Source organism: Paramisgurnus dabryanus, chromosome 13, assembly GCF_030506205.2.
Source record: "Paramisgurnus dabryanus chromosome 13, PD_genome_1.1, whole genome shotgun sequence".
In the NCBI taxonomy this organism is placed as follows: Eukaryota; Metazoa; Chordata; class Actinopteri; order Cypriniformes; family Cobitidae; genus Paramisgurnus; species Paramisgurnus dabryanus.
Genome location: NC_133349.1, coordinates 31,135,196 through 31,162,858, shown reverse-complemented (window position 1 = coordinate 31,162,858; position 27,663 = coordinate 31,135,196). Strand labels below are relative to the sequence as shown.

At 36.1% G+C, this 27,663-nt stretch overlaps 1 protein-coding gene across 3 annotated transcripts; it reads right to left on the bottom strand.

The window, feature by feature from the left end:
• Window positions 1–3,514: 3,514 nt before the first annotated feature.
• Window positions 3,515–21,461, bottom strand: popdc1 (popeye domain cAMP effector 1). Of its 3 annotated transcripts, XM_073811683.1 has the most exons (10): window positions 20,798–21,461; window positions 20,612–20,720; window positions 20,174–20,361; window positions 16,913–17,130; window positions 16,654–16,778; window positions 16,224–16,411; window positions 12,944–13,052; window positions 12,673–12,840; window positions 9,841–9,982; window positions 3,515–3,668 (listed from the first exon to the last, which is right to left on the bottom strand). In XM_073811683.1, exons 1-10 carry the CDS (start codon window positions 21,304–21,306, stop codon window positions 3,541–3,543), a joined length of 1,884 nt encoding a protein of 627 aa, XP_073667784.1. In that variant the 5' UTR covers window positions 21,307–21,461; the 3' UTR covers window positions 3,515–3,540. The 3 variants fall into 3 exon arrangements, with proteins under 3 accessions (XP_073667784.1, XP_065102425.1, XP_065102424.1); XM_065246353.2 differs by lacking the exons at window positions 20,174–20,361; window positions 20,612–20,720; window positions 20,798–21,461 and adding exons at window positions 9,522–9,550; window positions 19,535–20,050 and having other exon boundaries at window positions 16,913–17,144; XM_065246352.2 differs by lacking the exons at window positions 20,174–20,361; window positions 20,612–20,720; window positions 20,798–21,461 and adding an exon at window positions 19,535–20,048 and having other exon boundaries at window positions 16,913–17,144.
• Between the last annotated feature and the right edge of the window lie 6,202 nt (window positions 21,462–27,663).

The following is a 27,663-nucleotide window of genomic DNA, read 5'->3' as shown; positions in this document are numbered from 1 at the left end:
GGGACCTCACAACTAGACTGTGTAATAGTTTCTTCTCTCAAGCCATCATTAGACTCCTTAATACCCAGCCTGAACTTACACACACACACACACTCTCTCTTTCACATACGCACACAAACATACACACTCTCTCGCACATACACTTATACACACCACACACATGTTCACCCACGTTGGTTTACTGGGACAATTCCATAGACGCAATGCATTTTATACTGTACAAACTGCATATTATATTCCCCTAACCTACCTCAGTCCCTAACCACACCATCACAAAAACATTTTTAATATATATATTTATATAGAGGTGTGAAAAGTGTTGGTAATTGAGATCTATCAGTCTGGAAAAGGTTATAAAGCCACTTCTAAAGCTTTGGGACTCCACAGTTAGAGCCATTATCCACAAATGGTCGAAATCATGGAACAGTGGAAAACCTTCCCAGGAGTGGCCGGCAAAACAAAATTACCCCAAGAGCGCAGCAACCACTTATCCAAGAGGTCACAAAAGACCTCACAACAACATCCAAAGAACTGCAGGCCTCACTTGCTTCAATTAAGGTTTAGTGTTCATGACTCCACCAGAAAGAGACTGGGCAAAAATGGCCTGCATGGCAGAGTTCCAAGACGAAAACCACTGTGGTGCAAGGCTTGTCTCAGTTTTGCCAGAAAACATCTTGATGTTGACAAAAGTTGGGTTGACAAAACTTTCTGGAAGGTGTGTGTCCCATTACATCTGCAGTGAATTTTTTAAGGTAAGTGGTTGCAATCAATTTATTTAAGCCACATTTAAACTAAAAAGATTAGTAAAGTAAAATAAAATATAAAACTTTTGTTTAAATGTAGCTTAAATAAATTGATTGCATAAACCTAACACAGGAGTTCAGAAAAAGAACATCATACCAACAGTAAAATATTATGGTGGTAGTGTGATGGTCTGGGGCTGTTTTGTTGCTTCAGGACCTGGAATACCTGCTGTGATAAATGAAACCATGAATTCTGCTGTCTACCAAAAAATCTTAAAGGACAATGTCCGTCAATCTGTTCATGACCTCAAGCTGAAGTGAACTTGGGTTCTGCAGCAAGACAATGATCCAAAACACACCAGCAAGTCCACCTCTGAATGGCTGAAGAAAAACAAAATGAAGACTTTAGAGTTGCCTAGCCAAAGTCCTGACCTCAATCCTTAAAAAGGCGGTTCATGCATGAAAACCCTCCAATGTGGCTGAATTACAACAATTCTGCAAAGATGAGTGGACCACAGCTCCACAACCCTGTAACAGACTCATTGCAAGTCATCGCAAATGCTTGATTGTAGTTGTTGCTGCAGAGAGTGGCCCAACCAGCTATTAGATTTAGGGGGCAAACACTTTTTCACACAGGGCCATGGAGTTTTGGATTGTGTTTGTCCTTAATAATAAAAAATAAGAAGAATAATTTAATAATAATAATAATTTTTACTACTGTATGCAACAGTACTAACACTGCTGCTAAAACGTGTAGGGATGTTTACAATCATTCTCTTCTGTAATCAGAAACATATTTTACTGGTCAGTGCTACTTTATTATTTATCTTTTACTTTTATGCATACTGTAGTGTATTGTTGCAGTGTCTTCTGTCTTACACTGCCTCTTGTCTGGCACTGTCACATGCACACTTTATGTGGCTAGGCTAAAATGTAAATGTATTATTCCTCCCTGTTTTACTTTATGTAGTTCAGTGTCTGTATGTTGCATATGGTTCTGGAGAAACGTCTTATTTTACAGTGTACTGCACTGCTATATATGCGTGAGTTCTTTTTTTTCACAAGTTTGTTTTTTATTTCTGTCAACTGGAGTTTGAGCTCCTTGCCACAATCACCTTTTGCTCTCTTAAAGGGACACAAGGCAGCATTTTTATGATAATAAATCATCTTCGTAAGTCGGTATATGGTTAAATGACTCATTACATGACGAATGAAGACTCTCTCGCCCGCCCCTACCGTCTGTAGGAAGAATACCCCACTTGCAAGTTCGCTGTATCCGACCCGGTGTCCTTCAGTCTCGTATAGTCTTAGATATAGAACGCATTTACTCCCAGACACTAGGGGGAGCTAGTAGAGAAATAATACTCAGACTTGCCTTGTGTGCCTTTAACTTGGGTTTAAAAGTCGTATCAAGCACTATAAAAATAAAAGTGACATGACAAGATTATTTTATTAATCAGAATATACAATACCAGTCAAAAGTTTAGGCTCGTTTATCAAGTTAATAATCTTTTATTCCAAAGATGTTTGCTTAATTGTTTGAAACTGTTTGATAAAAAAATATAATTGTGCCAACATATCACATTCTTTCATTTGAAAAAAAAGGGATTTAAAAAGTTTTTTTTTAATGGATGTCTGGACTGAATAATGAACAAAGACTAGAACTGGGAATAAATGGGATCTTCTTCAGTACTGTTAAAAAAATGCATCCTGAATGGTGAGATCACATAAGCTGGATGATAAAATGCCACAAAAAGTACAAATTCTAAACAAAGGTGAAATGTATTTATTTTAAACTTTCTTTAGTCACAACATTACATTACACTTTACATTGGTTTCATTTATAGATTGAATGAATTTACAGTTGTGATCACAGTATGTGTATACTGTACTGTTATTTTATAATAGTTCAGGTTCACCTAACTGAAACCTTTGTCATGATCTTGAAAATCTTTTGAGCTAATGTCATACGCTTAAATGTTTTAAATGAGTCTTGCCGACAAAAAATAATTTATAAAAAAGTTTTAAAAATGGAAATGCTTCAAACAAACATAAATACATTGAATGTAACAATTCATCAGTGCATACAAACTGTTATTCCTAAATCACACTTCAATTTAATATTCACACTCAATCATTTATAAAAGCTATCGTGCAGTGTTGAGGAGTCTTTAACTATCTGTTAACTAACTTGAACACAAGAGCAAGAGCTACAAACTAACTCCCCCAACACTGATCTATGAACAAATAGTCAGAAGTGCTGAAGTGTAATAATACATTTCACCGTAATACAGGATTGATTGTTAACATGTCACAGAAAACTGACTTTGGAAATAAGAAACATAGATGAAGACTGGCATACATGGACTAAACTATAGATCAGACAGATGGTATGAAGGGTTAAGTTAACTGTTTTAATTCAGATTAACACAATTATGCCATCTGCTGGTTCCTTGAATGGATACACGTGCTTATTTCAAACAAATATTTTTTTTTCAAAAATGTTCCCCATGCCATATTAAAACTAGTTGCACTAATCATTCTGGCTAAACTTCAGTTTAAATGTATTTCTATATTTATTTTGATCAGGTCATATCTGGTTCTTTACAATCAGTTTCAGCAATTGACTTTCTGTGTGTTCTGTGTTTCAGCAAAAGTGAAATTAATCAAAATAAACTCATTTCCAGTCAAGAGATGCTTTTGTTTTCCAAAATCTTGTTAGACGTGGATTATGTTTCAGAAGAGGAAGATTCTAACCCCTCTTTATAAAGCAGTAGTGTTGTATTAAAATATGGTTTTAAATGTCTTCCCTAGAATTCTTCAAAACTTTTTTGGAGGTGGTGGGAGATTCGGATTCAAACACATCATCTTCCAATCCTTCTTCGATTGGCTTCATGGCTGCGGATCCTTTTGTCAGAGTTTTCTCTGGAAAGAAAACATTGTAAACATTTTATAGACGTAAAGAAGTAAAGTTTCATCATAACAGTACTGTATGTGGTTAAGCAGTAAGTTTCTACAGTAAAATCTTCACTCATTCTAAAGCATTCAAAAACACGAAATAAAGAAGCAGTAGAAGTAGTTTGAGAAATCATTCACTTCAGGGTATTTATTTACAGTAAACAAAAAACACACAAACAAAACATGAGGACTTTGTTAAATATACAGTACCTTGTGCATATTACATAAATTAGAAGCAACCAAAATGTGTGAGCTGGGGCCATCCTAGAAACCATCCTAAATGTGATCTCGCGATCATTTCTCAAGCATGTATGTGTGATTCATAAAACAGAAAATGTGCGTATGCCTCTCCTTCACACGTGAAATCTATAAAAAGCAAATGATCTTGATATTGTTGCTAATGTAAAGATGATGAACCTGAATAATCACCGTCTGGCCCAATGGAGGAGTCCAGCAGCATGGCAAAGGTTTCAACCCTTTCAATCTTTTCCGGCACTTTCTTATTGTTTTAACATTAGGTAATTTCATCTGACTCCAAAACATTTTAACATGAATATAATAGATTATCATCTTTAACAATCATGAAATTTGGGTAGATGCTTGATCATTCTTTAAATTATACTTTATGTCTCGTGCCAGCCGTTCATACGGGGATCTTGCGGTCACAAACTGCCTGATTTCACAGACGAGGTTTAGACTATACTCTGGGCTTTAGTGCTGGCTTTAGCTGTTTTTTTACGTGTATGCGAACGTACACGAACGTTAAATGCACAGCCTTGCAAAGTATATTTAATTTGACCTGTACGCGTACACAGATGTTTGATGCATGCGCATTGGAACAAACTGCAAAGCATCTCTTGGGTTACATACTCCAGTAGGCACATTTGCGTACAATGTATGTAAGGTTTCAAAAATTCGGTGCTTATACAGTACCCACAAACTCTTCTGATGACGAAAATTGTGTAACGCACACTACTCACGGACCCTCGCATACATGTAAAAAATAGACCATTCTTCAGCCTTAAGCCTTAGTTAAATTAAGATGTTGAAGCACTTTTTATAAACATTATAAACCTTTGTAAAAGATGTTAGTGTGAGTTATTTTCAGTTGAGACAGCTCAAACATGTGTTTTAGTCTAGACTAGCCTTAAGCCTTGTCTGTGAAATCAGGCGTAAGGCTTTAGTCTAGTCCCAGACTAAAATGCATGTTTGAACTGTCTTATCAAAAAACATATTTGAAAACATATTGTAGTGTTTGTGTACAGAGGTTTAGTGTTCTTTCACAATTCATCCTGAGGGTGGCGCTTTAATGTTGATCGTCAGATTATACAATCATATATAGAAAGCTATCTTGTACATATTATAATGTGGTATTATTGTATTTAAAGGTGACATAGAATGATTGAACGGAGTATTTATCCTTGTTCTGTGATGCGACATGTAGACAAATTTTTTTTGTTTGGGTCTTTAATGCCTTAGAAGCTTCCTAAAAACCTCTCTCAGAGAGCTCTATTAGGGTGGGGGATTTTAAACAAGTGGTTTTGCACCTATTTGGCTCCCCCTACTGGCTTAACTTGCAATCTCATCACTGATTGGCTGACTTTGCTGCCACTCTAAAAATGTAGCCAATTATTTTAAAGTGGAGGGACAGAGAGATGCCTGTGATGTCATAAGCATCAGTTTTTCAGATTGGGCCGTTTTCTGGCTGACATTTCTAAAAGAGGAATTTCTATGAGACTGAGATGTTTAGCATGTTTAGCACTTTTTGTATGTTCGTGCATGCGGGTAGACTACCATTATTCAACAAAGACAAGGTAAAAATGGTTTTTCATTCTCTGTCCCCTTTAAATATTACTATAAAATGATAAGAGTTGTAAAAAATCAAGAAAAGAAAAAAAGAAAAAGTTACATAAATTATCTTGAAGAAAAATAACAAAGTAACTTTTTAAAGTTATTTTGGACCCATAATGGGTAAATATTGGACAGAACACACTGCTGGGTTAAAAGTGATCCGATGCTGGGTTGTATTAACCCAACAGCCGGGTATTATACCCCATGGTTAAATAACAACAACCCAGCAGTGTGTCCTGTTCACTATTTACCAATTATGGCTCGAAAATAACCCAGACATTTTTAGAGTGTAACTGGATGATCTCAAAAAAATACAGGGTTAATTTTTAGGATTCTATGTAGGACGAAATTGTCCATTTTGGTTTGAAATCAGAAGCACCACTTACTACAACATGCATGCTTTATGTCTCATTTTGAAGAGTTCCTGTAGGTGTTCAATTTAGTTTTAAAAGTGCATTAGCTTGATTCTGCTTAACAGAGAATACGTAGCACATTTTCTTTGCTCATTTACATTTTCTCTCTTCACTCAGTACCCCATAATGGCAAACTGAAAAAAGAATTTTATAAGTGTCTGTTAACGTCCTAAAAAGAAAAAAACTGAAATATCACATTAAGGCATGTATTCAGACCCTTTACCCTATACTGTCGGGAATGAAACCAATATAATGGAGAAAATACAATGGTGTTGAATGATTAATTTTCACATGGCTTGTCTTAAAGCATATTAAAAATACCACATAGACATATAAACAACAATAAAAACTAATAAATATTCATGAAGCACTTGATTTCCATTTTTTTTTCTTCTTCTTTTTAAACTTTATTTTTATTTCAAAATAAATTCCTTTTCGATGTGATATGTGATAGGAAAAGCGAGAAGAGCGGGGTCGTCAAAAGGTGGATTTTATTAAAATATTGAAAAATATTGCTACGGGGCCAGGAGTACAAATTAGCCGAGGGCCCTTGCAGCACCCCTGATTACAGCTTGTTAAGCCCGATTTATAGTCGTGCGTAAGCTTTATGCCGTAGGTTATCCGTAGCCTGTGCGTAGCTCTGCGTAGCCTGACGTGCACCTCACAAAATTTTTAACAGCGCGTCAGTTCTACGCGGACCGCAAGGACTGTGATTGGTCCACCAGAACCCCTCCCGTCAGGTAAAAAAACTGCGTCAAAAGTATTTCCGTTTGCGATGGTGAAAACAAAGAATTGCCAAGTTGAGGAGTGATTTAACTCAAACTGCAACAAAAGTCGCTGTTTATTTACTTCCATCATTGCTGGTCTTCTCAAATCATACACAACAAGTTGCTTTTTCTTCTTTGTTTGTGGGTTAACTTGTCAAGCTTCTTCTTCTTTGACGGTCGTGCTGCTACTGTGTTTACACGCGTGGATACTGCCTACCAGCGGTCTGCGCGTGTGTTTTGCGTCGTCGTCGTCCGCTTTGACATGCAAAGTATAAACCACCGTAGGACCTACGCACAACTATAACGAGCCCTTAGGGTCTTTTTGGTAAGACGCAACATTATTGCCATGTTTTTTGCCATTTTTCTTTACAAATCATCTCAAGTTCTGTCAGGTTGGATGGGGACCATCAGTGGACAGCCATTTTCAGGTCCCTCTAGATATATTCGATAGGATTTATGTTAGGAATTTGGCTGGGCCACTCGAGGACATTGAGAGAGTTGACCCTAAGCCACTCCTGTGTTGTCTTGGCAGTGTGCTTAGGATCATTGTCATGTTGAAAGGTGAACCTTCAGTCCAGTCTGAGGTCTTAAGTGCTATTGAAAAGGGGTTTTCATTGAGGATATCTCTGTATTTTGCTCGATTCAGATTCCTCCCAGGCTGAGAGTCCTTCAGGTGCTTTGGGCATATTTGTTGTTGGCTTTCATGTGTTTTGCACTAAGGAGAAGCCCAGATTGGTGGAGGGCTGCAGTGGTGGCTGTCTTTCTATAACTTTGTCCCATCTCTGATCTCTGAAGCCCAGAAATCTTGGTCACCTCGCTTACTATAGTCCTTCTCTTCTGATTGCTTAGATTGGCTGTGTGCGAATTATGGAGGCCACTGTGTACTTGGAAACCTTTAGTTCAGGAAATTTTCTCTTTCTATCCTTGCAACAATCCTGTCTCTGAGCTCTGCAGGCAGTTCCTTTGACCTCATGGCTTGGTTTTTGCTCTGATATGCACTGTCAGCTGTGAGGTCTTTTATAGAGAGTTGTGTGCCTCTCCGTAATATTTCATTCAGTTTTTCTTTATAATAAATGTATAGACATTTTTAAAATTCTGTTTTCAGTTTGCCATAAAATATTGTTTGATTTATTTATGCTTGGAAATGTACAAAATATCTTCATGAAACATGATCTTAACTTAATGTCCTAAAGATTTTCGGCATTATAGAAAAATTTTCAGAAAAGTTTCAGTTTAATGCCATCTTGTTGGAATCATTTTTGTTATCTTAAAAATTATTTAGTTATCTCAGTTGTGTCCCGCCGTCACTGGCGACAGGAGCAGTGAACGAGAACAGCTGGTGACCCAACTAGTAAAATTCTCTGTAGGATAGACCGACCTGCATGGACTTTAAAGTCAGAGCCTCTAAACTGGGATGCAGCTACTGTACAGTAGAGCATTCATTTTCCTTCAGTGTTGGCCAGTTTTTGGTTTAGCCTACATTTGATTTAAGCAAATTATGCAGTTATTGTGTAGTTTCTGGATTCCTGTTTTAGTTACTGCTGTACCTTTCATCATTAAAAGCCTTACTTACAGCTGTACACCACTAAAATTGGTAAAGTGTTTTAGTCTTTTACTCAACAGAATTAGAAGTATTGGATATGTACGTTAAAGGGACAGTAAGTAGGATTTACCCCCACCTAGTGGTGAAATTGTATTTTGCATTCAAACGAACAGTGCTCTCTAGCGCCTCGCCTTTTCAAATGCGTGTTGCAATTACGATAAACGTTATGTACTCACTGATCTCCTTGTCCGTTGCAGCTGGTTCACGTGTTCTGAATGAAAAAGCGTTGATATCTTCTATATTGTTATCATGTCTCACGGAAATAACAGCGCTATTTGGATATTATGTATTATACTCCCGCTTACTTTTAAAAACAAAGTTTTAAAGCATGTTTATGTGTTTATCGGAACCTAAAGTGTAATCTCATATACAATGTTACGACATAAATAGTCCTCAGATTGTAGGCGATATTATATTATATTACAAGACGTTCATGGGAAATCTGATGTAAACACCAGACTATATATCTATGGATTATACGCATTTGTGGACAAAAATGGTCATTGGATGTATTTTATTGGACTTGATTATTCACACAGATCTGAAACAGACTGGATCCTCTCTGCTATTATAGTTTATCAATACAGAGGAACGACATGGATGCCTCCTTGGACTTACCCGTTCAATTTAAGTAAAGAGAAGAAATTCTAAGCTTACAAAGAAAAGTCAGATCACTGGCAGAGGTCATTTGACACCAATGAGGACATATGTATGAATAAAGACATTGATTTTGATTAATAAAACACTTAAAATCCTACTTACAGTCCCTTTAAGCTTGCATGTTTTTAAATTCCGAAAATATAGACTGTACTGTATGTACAGTCAACCAGTCACTATATCCAAATAAACAGCAGTGTATATCTCTAAACATACTGAATAACTGAGACCCCCAAACTTGACTACTTTAACGCACTGAATGTAGATCAACATTTAGGTATTTACATTATGGATAAGATGATTTTAAATGAAAGTTATATGAAGAATGTTTTATGACTGTTATGGCCTTGTGCACACTCATCAAATGTAGCTTATTGGATGTTAATGGTTAACTTCATAACAGACCTGGTTATCAGTGGTCACTTGTTCTGAGCGTTAATTGGGTTAAACTAATTCTACAAATGATAATTGAGTAATTTTGGTGGTGCTGGGGAAGAGAGAAACAGTGAGAAAAAAGAAAGCATCTTACAGCCCATCAGGCCCGATCTGAGGTCAAAGCTAGAGAAGGAACAGGAGGAGAGAACGTCAGGAATATCCGGACACCACAAATTTAGTTTCTATTAGCAACTCTCTTTGGAACAGATGCAATGTAGAATGAAGATGAGAAAGAATTTAACATGATGTGTCCTGATTATAGTTTACTAAGACAGGTGGGACATTAGCATGATCTGATATCAGGGCAAACAAGACATACAGGGGTAGTTGTGGTTAGTGCTTCAAATAAATCTTAGCACTGTCAGATTAGTTACAGGCAGCTGAAGAGGTAAAACATGTGTATTAAGACTTACGGACTGATGACCCGGCTGAGCCACCTCTCAGGATCTGATTGAGCACATCCTCTGTGTCGCTGGTGCTGGCCATACTGTTTCTCATCTGCATCATAGACAGCTGAGAGCACAGGCTCGGCTGACGGTCCATCTTCTTCACGGCCTGAAAATCAAACATTAATAATAATAATAATAATAATAATAATGATATTTAAATAGCGCCTTTCCAGAGCAGAGCTCAATGTTGCTTTACATTGCAAAAACAATTGAAGAGTGAAGCAAAAATGAAAGAAAAACAATAATACACACATCATAGCACAAACAGAACTATGAAAACAGCCTATAGATTAAAACATTCAAAGAACAAAGCATGTGAAAAAATAGAAAGAGAGAAAGAGAGAGAGAGAGCGAGAGAGAGAGAGAGAGATAATAATTGACATTACAATTGAGTTTCAATTTCAACCAACCACCATTATGGCAATCAGTGTTTGCATTTTATCAGCTCATTTGCTCACACCTTCTGTACAGTACAAAGTGGCAATTTTAAAATGCTATAATAAATGATCTGTGGGGTATTTTGAATTAAAACATCACATACGTACTTTGGGGACATCCAAAACTTATTTTAAAACTTAAAGTGCCCATATTATGACTGCTTTTCGTTAAATAGGTGTATGAGTTCCATAAAACATGTTTCAAAAGTTGTTTGCTCGAAATACCAATCTCTTGTAGCCTCTGTTTTAGTGCATTTCAGATTGTGCGGTTTTGAGGTGGTCATTACATATTTTTGAGCTGCTGCTCCTTTGGCCACGCCCACGACTAATGTCATGTGCGCATGCGCAATGTTATCGCGAGCAGTACAGACAACACTGTATTATTATTTTTATATATTATTATTAACGGTTTATGTAGACAAATCAAGCAAAAAAGTATCACTAATAAGCAGGGCTGCAACGATTAATCGTGCAAATGCACGTTTTCTCAATGAATGAATTTGAATGAATCACGGTGAAATCCCGGCACATCCGAACATTCGTGCAGAAACTCCCTTTGTGCCACAGAAGAAGTACTACAGGAATATTTATATTGCCGTTTTTCAAATTGTTTCAGGTATTTTTATGATAATAAAGAATATTTTATATGATTTTATGTAACAAGTGTTGTTTTTTTAAATGCACGTTATAAACGACTCCCACTCATCATGATTTTAGATTGGTAAGGACTTCCTACTGACCAAATGCAGTAGTACACGCACAAGCTGTGCGTGAAACAAAGAATCGCAGCCTTGCGATTCAGAATCGATTTCAGACAGGCATTTTTAATGGGACACGCGATTTAATCGTTACAGCCCTGCTAATAAGTACATTAAAGGAAAAGAAACTCATGACACATAAGGATTCGAGAGTAAATTGTGATGTAGCAGTCTCAACAATACACTCGTTTTGCCCTGGACAACGCTAACATATTCCCATTATAAAACATTTTAAAACGCATTATTTTCGCAAATTACATAAATTTTGTGGACAGCATGCTATTTGCTAGAAGCTAGTGGAAAGTCCGCCGTATCTTGGGAAAGTGATGGAGACTCGGGGGTACGTTAGGCTCGTCAGAAAAGCTGGGTCAGTAAGACCTGGTCTTGGTTAGTTTGGCAAAACACTATTACTTTTATATAATAAATATTTCTTTTAACTTTCAAAAAGTATACGGTAGCTGGTCACTGGCTTTGCAGGAGAAACCACGCTGCAAACTAACTAGCATAGCGGTTAGCCACCTCGCCGTTCTATATGGCAAATGACTGCTAAAACACACACACACAAGTTCACCCACTCGACGTGCACCAATTCGTGGGCGGGATAACGTCAGTTTTTTAACGCTGCTAACAATATTTATATAGCCTACTGTCTACAAACATAAATAATATTAACATTACTATACATCATTTAAAAGGTATAACGTACAGGTTTAGCATCAGTGTATTGTCTCTGTTTTGAGATACAGATGCTCTAGCAGTCCAGATGACAACATGCAGAATATAAACGTGACTTCTTACCTTTGTGTTGATATAACGATCGCAAATCGAATCCAGTCTGTTTCAGATGTGTGAATAATCCATGAAAGTCCAATAAAATACATCCAATGACCATTTTTGTCCACAAATGCGTATAATCCATTGATATATAGTCTGTTGTTTACATCAGATTTGGCATGAACGTCTTGTAATAGAATATAATATCGCCTACAATCTAAGGACTATTTACGTCGTAACATTGTATACGAGATTACACTTTAGGTTCCGATAAACACATAAACATGCATTAAAACTTTGTTTTTAAAAGTAGGCGGGAGTATAATACATAATATCCAAATAGCGCTGTTATTTCCGTGAGACATGATAACGCTATAAAGGATATCAGCAAAGTGACAGCTCTCCTGCTCTCTAGCTACCTGGTGGGTGGAGACCTGCGAGTGAGGTGGTGGGCGGGAAAATTCAAATGGAATGTGACGACAAGGCTAGTTATGTAAAAAAAGTTTTTCGTAATATGGGCACTTTAAAAAAAGTCTTTGAAAAAGTGAAATGTCCCCTTTACGCTTGACCTGTGAATATTTCAGCGTTAGAACCATTGTTTTTTCAAAACTTCATCATCATATTTTTTTTTTTTTTTTTTTTTTTTGGCTTTTTTCATCATCATATTTATGAAAACCTAATGCTGTCAACAAAAAAAAAACAATTAATTTGGACATAAAAAATAGATTGAGAAAGTTTTGTGCTATTTATTCTTACAATGGTTACACAAAAATCATTCACTGCTTTCATACCAAGTCAGTAGCAGAGAAAAGTGATTATTTACTAACCTTGTCACTCAGTGTGGGATCATTGAGGGAGTAAAGCTTGTTGGTAATGTCTTTGCCAATGAGGTACCTGAATACCTCATTCAGAAAAGACTCAGACTCTAAGAAGTAAGTCAGACGCTCTCTGGACCAACACAGTAGCTTGCAATTTTCCTCAGCAGTGATTGTTACCTGTTAATTAAGATATTTTTTAGTTACTGAATCCAACATGGGAGCTTAACCCTTCTGAAGGGAAAATATCCATCAGATAGATATTAAACTTTGAACGCATTACCTGAAACTTTTCTCCCCTGTTCATCTGAGTTGACCTGAACTCTGGAGAGTCGATGAAGGAATTGGTGTAAATGTTATGCAAGAAATGTCCACGGTATGATACCTTCATCCTGTGTTAAATGTGCAAACTTGGTCAGTATATTTAATAACAATGCACTATATAAGCTATAATACTGTAGGTACAACAGGGTGTGTCTTAATAAGCTCCCTTCATACACAAAATCATGCACTGGCAAGAACTGATCACTGATACTACAAATTGGGATGCTGATGACAAAATGTCCAAGGTTGAGAAAATTCAGAAGACCTGACAAGCTTTTTAGTAAGGCAACACAGAGGTCTTCAACCCCGCTACTGGGGACACTGTCCTGCAAGGTTTATTTCCAACCCAGCTTCAACACACATGCATGTTATTTTCAAATGATCTTTTTAAAGAACTTGATTAGTTGCTTCAGGTGTGATGGGTAAGGGTTGAAGCTAAACTCTGCAGTACAGTGGGTCACCAGCAGCAAGGCTAAAGACCTCTGAGGTAACACAGCAAGCAAAATGCTCCCTTGTGGGAATCAAATGGTTCTGTGCACTAAGATCTCTGGAAATGGCGACTCAATGGTCAGTGCTCTAATACTCAGAAAGGGAGCAGATTAGGGCCCATGTATACCACGTGGCTGTTGAATGCTTTATTCTGATTGATTAAAACACTTTTCACAGGTATGCATTATTTTCTAGGGCTGTCAAAATTATCATGTTAATAACATTTTAACGCAAATTTATTTTAATGTCACTAATTTTATTAGCATGCCATTAGCGCAATGCTCAATTTCTGTTTGACCCTTGGTCTTTCCCATAGTTGGATCAATTGAGACGCAGCCTTTGTGACCCGTGCTGTCTTAATAAGGGTTTCATAAAATTAAGAACAGCTCTCGTCAAGCGAATCCAATGCTCTTAATGGTCGTTGAGCATCTAAAATGATCTTTATTTGTAAGTTTTCTGTGATGTGTACCATCCTAAATGCTTAACTAATACACAAAGGATGATGCAGCAGCAAAAAGAAATGGAGAAAGAAAAAGGTCTTCTGAAAGGAAAATTCATATACAAAACAATGAATGAGGGTTCTGTCAAAATGTAAACAGGCTGGTGTAAAAATACCATCTATATTTGTCCCCCATGTTTATTAGAGTATTAAAAACTTGCAAAGTGTTAAATTATGGTAAATTTAGAACAGATAAAAATGTGTGATTAAAGGGCGATTTATTTGGGGTTTCTCTTTCGTTTAAAGAAATGTCTTCCATTTGAGGCAAAAAAGAGAATTATTCAAAGTTGTTTTCTTTCTGTGTTGGACTATGGTGATGTGATTTATATGCATGCTAATTTATCTTCACTAAAAAAATTAGATAGTATATACCATGCTGCAATACGATTTGTGACAAATGCTCCTACACGTACCCATCATTGTACTTTGTTTGACTTGGTTGGTTGGTTCTCCTTGTATCAGAGGAGAAAAATGCATATGTTGCAGTTTATTGTAAAAGCTTTAAAAGGTCATTTGCCTTTTTATATCTGTAGTCTCTTATCTTATTGTTCTGGTAATTATAACACTAGATCATCTTTTAAATTACTCTTAACTGTACCTAGATCTTACTCAGAGTTCGGCAAAACTGCCTTTTCTTCTTATGCACCTAGATTATGGAATGAAATGCAGAGTATTTTGATGCTGGATGTGCTCCCATCTTTAAATATTTTTAAAAACCTTTTGAACTCTTACCTGAAAGAATCATGTTCGTGTTTTACTTAACTTTTATATATTTTATTTTTAAGAATTGAAGCTCTGAGCGCTGGACTTTTCTTTCTTTTTTTGTTTGTATTGTCTGTCTGAAATACTTTTATGTAAATCTTTGTGTGCTGCCATTTTGGCCAGGACTCCCTGGCAGAAGAGATTTTTTATCTCAATGGGATTTTTCCTGGAAAAATAAAGGATAAATAAAAAATAAAATTGTCGTGCGTAGGTTCTATGCCGTATCCGTAGCCTGTGCGTATCTCTGCGTAGCCTGACGCGCACCTCGCAAAAATTTTAACAGCGCGTCAGATCTACGCGGACCACAAGCGCTGTGATTGGTCCACCAGAACCCCTCCCGTCAGGTAAAAAAAACTGCGGCATAGGTATTTCCGTTTGTGACGGTGAAAACAAAGAAGAGCCAAGTTCAGGAGTGATTTAACTCAAACTGCATCAAAAGTCGCTGTTTATTTACTTCCATCATTGCTGGTATTCTCAAATTATACACAACAAGTTGCTGTTTCTTCTTCGTTTGTGGGTTAAATTGTCAAGCTTTTTCTTCTCTGACAGTCGCGCTGCTACTGTGGTTACATGCGTGGATACTGCCTACCAGCGGTCGCGCGTGTGTATGCACGTCGACGCAGACAACGACGCAAAAGTATAAACGAAAACCGACGCGGAACCTATGCCGTAAAATTGTAATTCAGTGAAATGCTCTGCAATTTAATTTTACCATTTAATCTTTGAATAAACATACCACAAAGTCACTCAGTGCAAAAAGATCAAGAAGCCAGTTTGAAACTTTTGGTTTGTCTGTGATGTCGTTAAAACACTGAGTAATGAAAGACACTTATGGCGCAAAAGCTGGACAAAAAACTGGACACAAACTCACTATAGAGAAAACAAGGACTGATGTGTGTTAACAGCACAACGTATGTGTTAGAGGTAGACCGATTAATCGGCACCGATTGTTCATTGGTGGAAAATCCATGCCGATTCCAAGTGAGTCCATTTCTTCATATCATTATGAAGTAATTAATTTGCTGAATAGATGCTGCATTAGCAGAGAAACAACATCAGAAAATTAAGTTTGTCGTCAAGGCTGACAGGAAGCTTATATTAGTAGTACCTCACGCAGTTACACAAAAAACACGCAGATAAATCCAACCCAAATGTTTAATGTCATGATTATTACCATTGCCTTGCATTAGTTTATATCCAGCTGGTAACTTTTATCCATGATTTGTGCATTTTTAAGTTGATAACTAGAAAAAGTGCCATGCCCAGTTGATGTATCAGAAAATGCACAATGTCACAGAGTAACAAGAAGTCATCTAAAACTTCAGAATCAGTTCACTGTTCTTCAGCTGCATACCACAAAACATTGAGTCTGTTTTGAAAACAAGAGAGAAGCCCTAGTATGTGGATATTCATCCTAATAAAGTGGTTTGTGGGTTTGAATATAACAGGTTTGATCAAATGTACGCTCTTAGAAAAGTAAAACACTCACTTTCCTTTGAGAAGAATGCTGAGACGTTCATCAACAGACGTCTTATTTTCTGCCGCGTACACTTGACCCTTCTTTAAGGTTTGGATGGTGCAGAACTGACCGGTCAATCTCTGAAACAGAGCCTCGCGTACGTGCAGGGGCTCGAACATACGCTTGAACAGTGATTTCAGCTCCCTGTCTATTTTAATCTGGAATTTAAAAGAACCAGAGATAAAAGTTCAAAATCCATCCACAGGTAACACAGTCTTCTTCTTAACTAGCATCTGTATAGAAAATATACTTTTTATCCTATTAGGAATATCAAAATACAGAATATAAGAATATAAAGCTATGTTTCTGTAAATGTAGTTTAAGCATTTTTGTAACCACACAGGTAGAATCAGAAGGAATCAGTATTATATCTTGTTTATTGGTAATATATAGGACTCACCGGTCTGCGTTTATAAAGCAGATAGATGAAATGCATGAAGTTCACCAGAAGGAAAACTACATTCCACACCATCACATCAAGTGTGCATCTATATAATGTGGCCCATGCTATGAACATAGAGCACCCTGAAACCCAAAAAAGACGAATAATTTACATCCAGTAAAACAGACAGTTCAAAACTGTTTTACAATCACAAAAAGCATGAAATGTTAAGCAGATTATCTTTCATGTTGACACATATAAAGCGTGTGCTGTCTACCTGTTATTAACAGCACTCTGAGGGAGATCATATGGAGACCTATGGTGGTGGGGATAATGAATCCCAGAGCCAGGCTCAGGTTGGCCAGGTGAAAGAGCAGATGATGGGCTTGCTCCCAGTCCAAACATGTTGTGGTGTTTGACTCTGACCCTGGATAAGCAGTGACTGGTGTAACACTGAAGTTCAGTGGAGTTGTTGATGTTGAGTAATTAGACATTCTGAGCTCTTCAGGCTGATGGAGAAATAAAATACAAAGAGTAAAGCTGTTAGAGCTCTCACAACACAACACTTATACTGTAGATAAGACTGACAGATTAAACTCTATCACTTTGACGTTAAAGGAAATCAACTAAAATATGCTGAGTGAGGACATCTCTGGTGAAATGTTGCCTTTACGACACATGAACAAGTTTAGCTTGCTGCAATAAATCCATTTCTCCATGAAGAGGGACATTCTCAATTTCACCCAACCAAACCTATCAACCTTCCCGTATTTTATCATTCTTTCCTGCCATTATCCTGTTTAAATAATTTCTCATATTCCTCCCATATTTTTAGTCCATCTATAAAAAATTCCACTGTCCGTCTTTGATGTTTGCTAGATTCAACTTAGGTAAAGCAGGCAGCAGTATGTCTGTAATATATTAGATGCAAGAGAGCCATACAAAAAATGATACAAGGTATACACTGCAAAAAAAAAATACTTTCTTAATTAGTATTGTCTTTTAGTATTGTATTGTGTGTTTTTTTTAGTACAAATATCTTAAAATCGTTAGATCAAGATGCATTTTCTTGATGAGCAAATGACCTAAGAAAATAATTAAGAAATAAGACAAAAATAAAGAAAATAAGACAAAAAATATGTGAATAAGTCAATTTGTAATTAAAATTTGTTTTTATTAAACACTTAATTTAAGAAAAAAATAATGTAAAATGTTCATACCCCATTGGCAGATTTTATTTAGCTTGTTTTAAGTGTTTAATAAAAAAGTAAACTTATTTAAAGTTTTTTTCTTACCCCATTGGCAGTTTTTTTGTTGTTGCTTTTTTTGCTTTTTTTAAACACAAATTCACTTAAATTTGATATTTATTTCTAAAACTAGAATAATTTTCTTAGGTCATTTTGCTCATCAAGAAAATATATCTTGATTAAGAATTGTTAGATGGTTGTAGGCTACTGAAAACACGACAATAGGTTACTAATAGTGATGCACCGATGTATCGGCCGCCGATATTTATCGGCCGATTTTTGATGAATTTGAAACCATCGGCATATCGGCAATAGCACGAGAAAGGCCGATACCAATTGTTTATTAATTAACTGCATAAAGAAATCCATTATATGTAAAAAATGAGTTAATGTTGTTAATAAAATAAATGCTGAATAGCAAAAACCACCTTTGAAGGTTGTCATGTTGTCTTATTATATTTGTTTTAGCTTAATTTGTGCCTCTCTTATTATGTTGGTCAGTTGAATGTTAATTAGATCCAATCCATGTTCAGTAAAAATAATTTGATGCAGAAATAAACTAGCTAATAGACCAACTGTATAGTATTGTACACAAGTGTTTAATATCGGCATCGGTATCGGCCAGAAGTTGTCTGTTTAAATCGGTATCGGCACAAAAAAATCCTATCGGTGCATCCCTAGTTACTAAGTAAGAAATTTTTTTTGCAGTGTCCATTCCCTTACGTACGAGGGGGGGGGGGGGGGTATTAGGGTTCTGGAAATTTCCCTTGTTTTCAAATCCCAATGTCGACAGGTATGCATCCAACACAAGTCCAAACACTGATGGTATGTTCTTTGATCACCTGTGCGTTGCTTATGTTGCCAAGAGGGAACTTTGTACAATAATGGAAACACATTTGGATTGTACTGTAATAGATACACATAAACATATAACATATTTAGCTACTGTAGCAGAAATCACAGAGGTAAACACCCTGCTAGCTTGCATTATTATTTCAACACGTTCAACAACTGATTACCTTTGAGGCAACAAAATGTTTAAGTTCTATGTTTTAGATAGAAAAAAAAACACATTTTTGACCTTATCGTATCAAAATATGTAACATATTTATATGTGTAAAGCATATTTCATGTAACTCTAACCCAGATGATTAAGAATAATGGCTTGGCTATCTTTCTACATTATTTACGTATTAAGATCACAATTATACTAAAATAGTTTTAATGATTGCCATAGAATAACATATTTGACAATAAAACTTTCTATTTCATAAAATTAAACTATGTGTAGGCCTACCAGTGCTTCAAACAATCCAATAACCAACATCATGATCTGACGAAGCTAATGTAGTACATGTAGTAAATATAATTATTTAAACTCAAAACCCGTTTGTGACATTTAAGCAAATTCTACAGTTTAGCATGCATACGGTGAAAATAAAGCATTTAAAGACTTAGATAGTATAGCCTACCGAAAGTTTCTGAAGATACAAAACACACTACCAATGTATCCAAACACGAAACTATCCTTCTGTTTATTTACTATTAGGCATAGCTACTGTAGATTATTGTGCACATGAGCTGCTTTCGTATTTTAAACTAACCTACTTTATCTAGAATGAGTACATGAATTAAAAACATTGTCTACTTACCAGTGCTGTCGACTAAATCGGTTATACTGGCAGTCAGGAGGAGGAATGTTAAGAGAGAAGATAACAGGCTGATCTGAGAGCTGCAGTGTGTGAAGAGCGCATTCAGATACAGATGACAAGCATTGACTTTAAATGGGCACAAATGGAGCAGCCACACCTCTGATATGCGCACTTACACAACTATCATCACTAGAGGGACCCATACTTCAATACAATCAAACTTTCATATTACGCGTTTCATTTCTTATACAGTATATTCAAAATGATCATATTGTATTAATATATGTAAGTTTTGTCTATTAAACATCATATAGGCCTAGGCTATCTCATTTACGCGAAACGTAAGACTCCAGACATTACAACAGTATTTCTGACGATTAAAGGTTTCTTAACCCAGGCAAATAATCAAAATGCAAAGAACTTCATTGCAATTTCATTTCACAGGGACAAAAACATACACACAATAAAAAGTATGAAAGTAGATATTGTCAAACACTGATTAAGACTTAATGAATACAGTTTAAAGGCATGGTTTCTCAGGAAGTTTTCTGCTTGATTGGGTTCATTGTTTCAGTTACAGGCCGAGATTCACGCGTGTTTTCTATTTCTGTCTCAGGCTGGTGACAGAAGCTCGGTAACCGGAGATCATAGCGGAATCCCCGGCTGTCGAAAGCCTTGTCATTCAGAGAGAAGAGCTTTTCCGCGATGTCATTGCGCACCAGCAGCGCAAAGATCTTGGCGATGTAGCGGTGCTGCGCGAACAGGAGATAAAGTTTCTTTCGTCTCCACGCAACATACCTGCAACGATAATCTGCGCGTAAAGTTACCTGGAGAAAAAACACACACAAATGATACAGATTTACACTGAATGAAATTGGCATACTGAAATGCGACTGGTCCTTTCTCACATCTATAGTCAAGTCATGCAAAGCGACACAGAGTGCGTTCTCATGCATGCGCAGTATCCTGATTTAATTTGAACATGTGCGTTTGCCTTGTGGTAGTAGTATTGTGTTTAATACTGTAAAACAAAAAGACTAAAAGGCGCAATGCAGTTTATTTACAAAGTATACTCGCCTGAAAAACACCCTCCTCTGAAGGTCTTAGTGAATCCCACTCGGGTGAGTCCAGGAATTGAAAGGGATAAATATAGTGCAAAAACTCCCCGTTCACTGTCACGCGTATCCTGTGCAGATAAAGTTAGGTTTGTTGTTTGTTTTAAGCAAGCAGACAGTTAACTCATCCTGTACACCAACAACTCACCTGCCTGAAATAAGAACTGACAGTTTGTCAATAGCGGTTTTGCCCTCCATAGCGAAGCAGTGGTCTTTCTCAATAGTGTGAATATCCTTCTCACAACACGTCACGATTTTCCCGAAGTGTATCAAGGACACCCCAAGCTTTTTGAACATGTATTCGTAGACATCTTGGAAGTCCTTATCAAAAGTGACGCTTCGCAGTCTGTATAAAACATGGATAACTTGTGCCAAACAAATGACGAAAAGCACAAAGGTCCACGAGAAGGAGTCGTTTGTGCAGGGATCGGACCACGCCGAAATCGAGTAACAGAAAAAACCGAGCGTTAAAAAGCAGAACATGTAAAGCAATCCATAAAAACCACTACCTCCCATAAATCCCAAAACCAGGAGTATATTGGCGAGATGAAATATTGATCCTTCTGGATATTCCCTCCATTCTGAGCACACCGGATATTCCAGCGCATCTCCTTTCAAACTATGGTTTACTGTCGTCAAAGCAATCGATTGATCCATGGTCACAAACAAGGACGGAAGAGAAACTTACACAGTAATAGAATGATATCAAATATAGAGCGTGAAGAAGCACGTGTTGTGTATATTCACCTGAACACAACAACCCAGATCAAATCTCCTGCAGAGCGACAGACAGCGCGTCATTACGCACACGAGACCCCACATAATACTGCACACTTTTACCATAGGAAAAAATATAAATGCTCACAGGAGGACCTAATTAATCACGTTCTGAGTAAAAAAAGAGATCTTAATTTTATTAGCTTAATTTTTTATTATTATTTTTTTTTGTATCTCATGCAACATTACTGTTAAAGTGACCATCTACTGGCCCTAAGATTTTCTCTTCTTAGGCAAATGAAATTTAAACTGATTGTGGATCAAAACTTGTGACCCATTTATTGAGTTATTAGATTTAAAAAACCTTAAAACCTTGGCACTGCTCTGTCATTTAGTAAAATACTATGGCACATAAATAGCAACAATCTTGACAACAGTGTTGTATTTAAAACTCTGAAAAAAGCGGAAAAAAGTCTTACACTCTGAGGCTATTTTGGGGATTTCCACCTGGATTTGGCCTACCCAATTTCAAAAGCTTCCCATACCCACATGCAGAGGTGCAAATACAAAAGTTTGGTATCATTTTACAGGAAACCTTTTGAAATATCATAAAACACTGTTGAAAGTGCTAAACATGATTGTATGTGTTGTCAGTCCTCTAATAAACACAAAAATAAATAGGCGCTTTTTGATGTGTTTTTTCTAAAGTCTGTATTTAAAAGTGTATAACTCTGGCCCTGAGTGGTAACGAAACCTGCAGACAGTTTTGTTTGATTCCAGGAAATGTCGGCTTACAGAGGAAAAAGGATTTTTTTCTCTACCATAATCTATGCAAAAGTTATTTTACTCCAACCGAACGGAGGAATAATACCCTTTTTGTATTTAATTTCCGCCTAAAAATATTTGAAGTGCTCCCATAACCACATACAGTGGAATAAATGCAATATCTTTATATAATTTTAAAGAAAACCCTTTGAAGTTACATAAAAAGCTGCTGTTTGTGACAAATATTGTTATTTAGGTTGTTTTTCATATGATGAAACGCCAAATTTTCTTTTTTATGTTGTAAATACTATCTTTGATAGTGTATAACTTTGGTTCTGTGTGCTCTAGCAGACTGCAGACAGTTCTGGTTGTTAGCAGCAGCAGACAGTAAACACCCAAAAAAAGAATGAACTCTTTAGCATGTCGTATTCAAAAGTTATTCTCATTTTACCGAAGGGTGTGAAAATACATTTTTCATATAAATATAATTTTTTTGTTTTGCACATATAATAAAAAGCTAGGGATAAATTATGCAAACAACCAAAGAAAATGCTGTGAATGGACTCATTGTTTAGAGTAGGACCTAAGATAAAAGATGGTGTATCATTTGTGGCTATATGTTAAATCTGAGGCAGCTCACACTCAAGTTTCACATATGTTTACAAAAGACCATTTTTTACCTTATTATTCATTCAACGATTGTTGGATATGTGTTGATATTAGAACAAAAATAACGCTGTAGCCTTATTCCTGAGAGTGAGAGCTTTCATTTGATATAAGACTTGCCCATGTTTGTCATACTTGAAAAATATGAAATATGTGAATATTAAATCATATAAAAAAATTGTGGGGGTGTGATAGTGTAAATTAAGTGTAAATAACTTTCTTACAGTTAAACATATCTCAAAGTGATGCATTTCTGAAGAAAGTAGAGAGTCTAAGCTTTCAAACAGTATCTCATATGTGGTACTGGGTCCATGACAGACCATTAAAAATTACAGGAATATTTTATATGAAGTCATTATAAGATAATTTTGGCCCGGTACAGGGTCCACAGAGTTAAACAAGTAAACTTAACACTGTTTAAAAATTGCTATAGTTCAGCTGTTTGCCAGTAACTTACTGTAGATTTAAATGTATGTTATTTTATAAGTCTTTACAGAATAAAACCAGAAATCTTCATCAACCTTTTTTTCTTCTTCTTCAGATTTTGGTTCTACAAGTTTTCCTTATTTCACTTTATTCTCTGTTCCTAAGAACAGAAATGTATCTTTGACACTGGCATTACACAACACAATGTAACAAACCATACAAAAGTCCACAACACATTCAAACAACATGATAAAATACAGCACATGTTTATATACTTTACAGAATAGCATGTACAGTAGCACATTTAAAATTTTTCAATACAGCCATTGCTAATGGAATAAATGATCTCTTATAGACATATAATCTCTGCCTGAAGGGGAGACCTCAAAGCAAAAATGTAGTGAACGAGTTTGATCTGAGCATACCGCAATTTCTTTATCCTCCATGAAAACTAAAACAAATCTTGCATTGTACTCTGTTTATGGCCAATAATCAATGATTTTTTTTGTGTTATTTTACCTTTCTGAAAAGTTCCAAACCATGATACAATATTATATGTGAAAATACTCTCAATCATTGATCTATAAACAATAGTTAGAAGTTCTTCTCAACATTAACTACTTAATTTCATGAGCAGACTAAGATGCTGCCTTGCTTTCTTGTGCATATGTAATCCACATTCTCTTGAAATGAAAGTTTGCCATTAATGATTGTACACAATAGGGTGGTTCTTATAATGGGTCAAATTTTTTTTAAATGTTCAACTCTCACCCCCTAAATGTGTTAGGATATCAATAAAAACACACTGTGAAAAATGTTGAAATGTTCAATATCTAGAGATTGCTCAAACCCTTTGAATATTTCCGAAATCACATCAACAACTGTACATTTAAAAACACACAGTACACATAAAACTTGCTTCTTGAAGGGTAACTTTGTTCCGGTTATTTCAGTCTCTTCTGATCTGAGTAACCATATAGCGGACTTGATTCGTATTGCTTCAGCCATTGTCTCAGTGTATATCGTCTATTGTGCTTCATTCACATTGAAGCTTTCTTGCTTTGAAAGAAATATCACAACTAACACAGGAGTTTTAATAGCATGGAGCATGGTCTAATAAGTCCAATGCTGCCTTAAATATGTGTTATTAAACAATTATACATGTTAGCACAAAGTATCACATAATACAGCAATGTGTTAAACTTCAAAGGTCTTGAGCAACCTCTAAATATGAATTAATATTGAAAACATTTTGCCCAATTTTTTATGTTTTATTCAAACATATTGGTTGGGTAAAAGCACGAACTTTTAAAAGTTGAAAAATAAGGACCACCCTAGTACACAAACATTTAAAATGTGATGCTCCACCTTTACTTTTCTGCCATACCCCTTATGTTTTGACTCCTACAACACAGTTCTTTGGACTTTGAGATATTCAATTGTAAGTAACTGCTGTTGAACCATTTTACAAGATAGTCAATATATTTAAGGAGGTTGGACAGTTCATATTTGTTTGGCAATAAATCAGAGCCACACTAAGTTTTATTCTATAAAGACTTGTTAATGTTTAATGTTTAACTTTGAACAAACTGTTGGCAGTAAATAACATAAATTTAAATCTACAGTAAGTTACTGGAAAACAGCTGCCAGTAATACTGTCATTTCTACAGAAATCTTTTACAATGTATGTGATACTGCACATAAACTATAACAAACCAAAAATAAAAAAGTATAATGAAAATATAAATGCTGCTGTAGTAAAATAGTTCAAATATTATATAGAGAATTGTACTGTGTCACGTCACAGTGTGTTGATAACAAAAACAACAACTGTACACTGAAAAAACAAACTTTTTGGTGTCCATTGAACTATGCTTTGTAAATACGATTTATTTAATATTTTTGTGATATTTGTGAAAATATGAAGCAACATTTACTTAATTATTTAACATATGTTTTTCTTGCATTATTTAGTAGATTTTATTAGATTTTTATTGGTAAGTTGTACTTAAAAAAGCAGTACATTATACTTAAAAAAGTTGTGCAAATTGTTACGAGGATTTTTGTAAGTAAATTTTACAAGTTGTTTTTTTCAGTGTATTATTATTACTGTATATAATTAAAAGTGTCTAAATGTAAATGAAATGAACTGAATTTACTATTTAGTGTAAATAGTAAATAAAGTCTCTATTGGTTTAGGTTAATAACATTTACATTCACAAACCCTGGGTCTAGTTATGCAGAGTCTGTAGAGGACAGACATTCTTCAAGGGTAAACGCGCTGTACTATAATGAGACGTGGGATGTGTGGGATGACACTGGGTCAGGGTTTTTCTTCATGGTAGGCAAATCAAGGTGATTCTGTACTGGCAGATTTGTTCTGGTTGAAAATAACTTCAACATCCACCATAGCTGAAGGTGCCTTTTGTTCACTCTGGGGGTATAAACACAAACCTCACCTGAAAAATTGAGGACAAATCTTCTCTACAGGCTCAGGAAACAAGGGCTACGTCTCAAATAATTCTGTGCTGCTGGTGTCCTAATAAACATCAAATCCATCAATAAATTGATTTGTGATTTTCTTTTCTGTAAACATGGTGAATATATCACAAAGGTGACATGTGTAAGCGGGTCAACCATGTCCAGTTCTGTCTTTAGAGAAGCTATCAGACACCCAGCACATCTATATATAGAAGCAGACCCCCTCAGTATATCTGTCAGTGGTTCAGAGAGTGAGGAGTGAAGTAGAGCAAAGCAATCAAACTCTGTGTGTGTGTGTGTGTGTGTGTGTGTGTGTGTGTGTGTGTGTGTGTGTGTGTGTGTGTGTGTGTGTGTGTGTGTGTGTGTGTGTGTGTGTGTGTGTGTGTGTGTGTGTGTGTGTGTGTGTGTACGCGTGTGTGTACTAAGAGTATGAATGACTTTTATAATAATGAAGCACTGTGATAGCTGTATTTTCTCTCAGATTGTGTGTGTGTGTGTGTGTGTGTGTGTGTGTGTGTGTGTACCTGGTAATTATCACGTTGGGGGGACCAATTGTCCCCACAAAGATAGGAATACCAGTGTTTTTGTGACCTTGTGGGGACATTTTGATGTCCCCATGAGGAAACAAGCTTATAAATCAAACAAAATGATGTTTCTTGAAAATGTGAAGTAGTAAAAGGGTTTCTGTGATGGTTGGGGTTAGGGAATGGGGCAGGTAAGGGGAATAGAATATACAGTTTGTGCAGTATAAAATGCATTACGTCTATGGAATGTCCCCACAAAACATGGAAACCAGAATGTGTGTGTGTGTGTGTGTGTGTGTGTGTGTGTGTGTGTGTGTGTGTGTGTGTGATCTAATCATTTATCTTGTATGATGTGCAGGTGCGTGTGTGTCCATACCTACTGTGCTAAGTCATTAATCTAAAGGAACAGTGCTTTGGCACCAAGGAGTCTTTAGCAGCGAAAAATAGAGCACCACCGTTAGAGGTGAGCTAAGACTGTCGGTGGCAGGTTTCTTGAAATGTATCTCATTAAATATTACAATACACAATATTACCTTTAAAACAGTGTTTTTACATTCTTTAATTTTTAAATGCTTTATTCTGATTGGTTCAAAAATGTTTCACAGTTATTCTTTTTTTTTTTAAATGCACACCTGATCTGTCAAATGTCTTCAAATAACCACCAGAGCGATGTCTGTGGTAACCGTGGTATAATTTACTACTTTGAATGATTTGAAAATAATGCAAACGCGCAGTGTAATGGCATGAAACCATTAATTTTCGGATAATTAAATGGCCCGTCGTCAATTATTCTTTACTTATACCATGGGTCGGTTGAATGCTTTATTCTGATTGGTTGAGAAATGTTCCAAGGGTGTTAATTAATTTTCTGTAAAAGGCACATCTGAGCTGTGAAATGTCTTAAAATAACCACCAGTGCCATGTCTGTGGTAACCGTAGTATAAGAGGAATAATTGACTCCGGTCATTAGATTTTTTTGTAAATAATCCCCCCCCCCCCCCCGCTTTGTGCCGTGCCGCATAACCACTGTGGGAATAATTTTAGAATAATTCAGCAGCCCGTCGTCAATTATTCCTTACATAAACCATATAATCCATCACACTCATTAAGGTCACACATAATATTTGGCAATTACTAAGATTGTGTTAAAATACAGTGACTGAAATGCTGTGCAATGTAACATACACTGGAAAAAATAAAGTCTGGATTTACTTTAAAATATAGTATATCATTTCTGCATTTTTTTTAAAAGGGGCAGTAAGTTGGGTTTTAAGTGTTTTATTAATCAAAATCAATGTCTTTATTCATAAATATGTCCTCGTTGGTGTCAAATGACCTCTGCCAGTGATCTGACTTTTTTTGTAAGCTTAGAATTTCTTCTCTTTATTTACATTGAACGGGTAAGTCAAAGGAGGCTTCCATTTCGTTTGCCGTA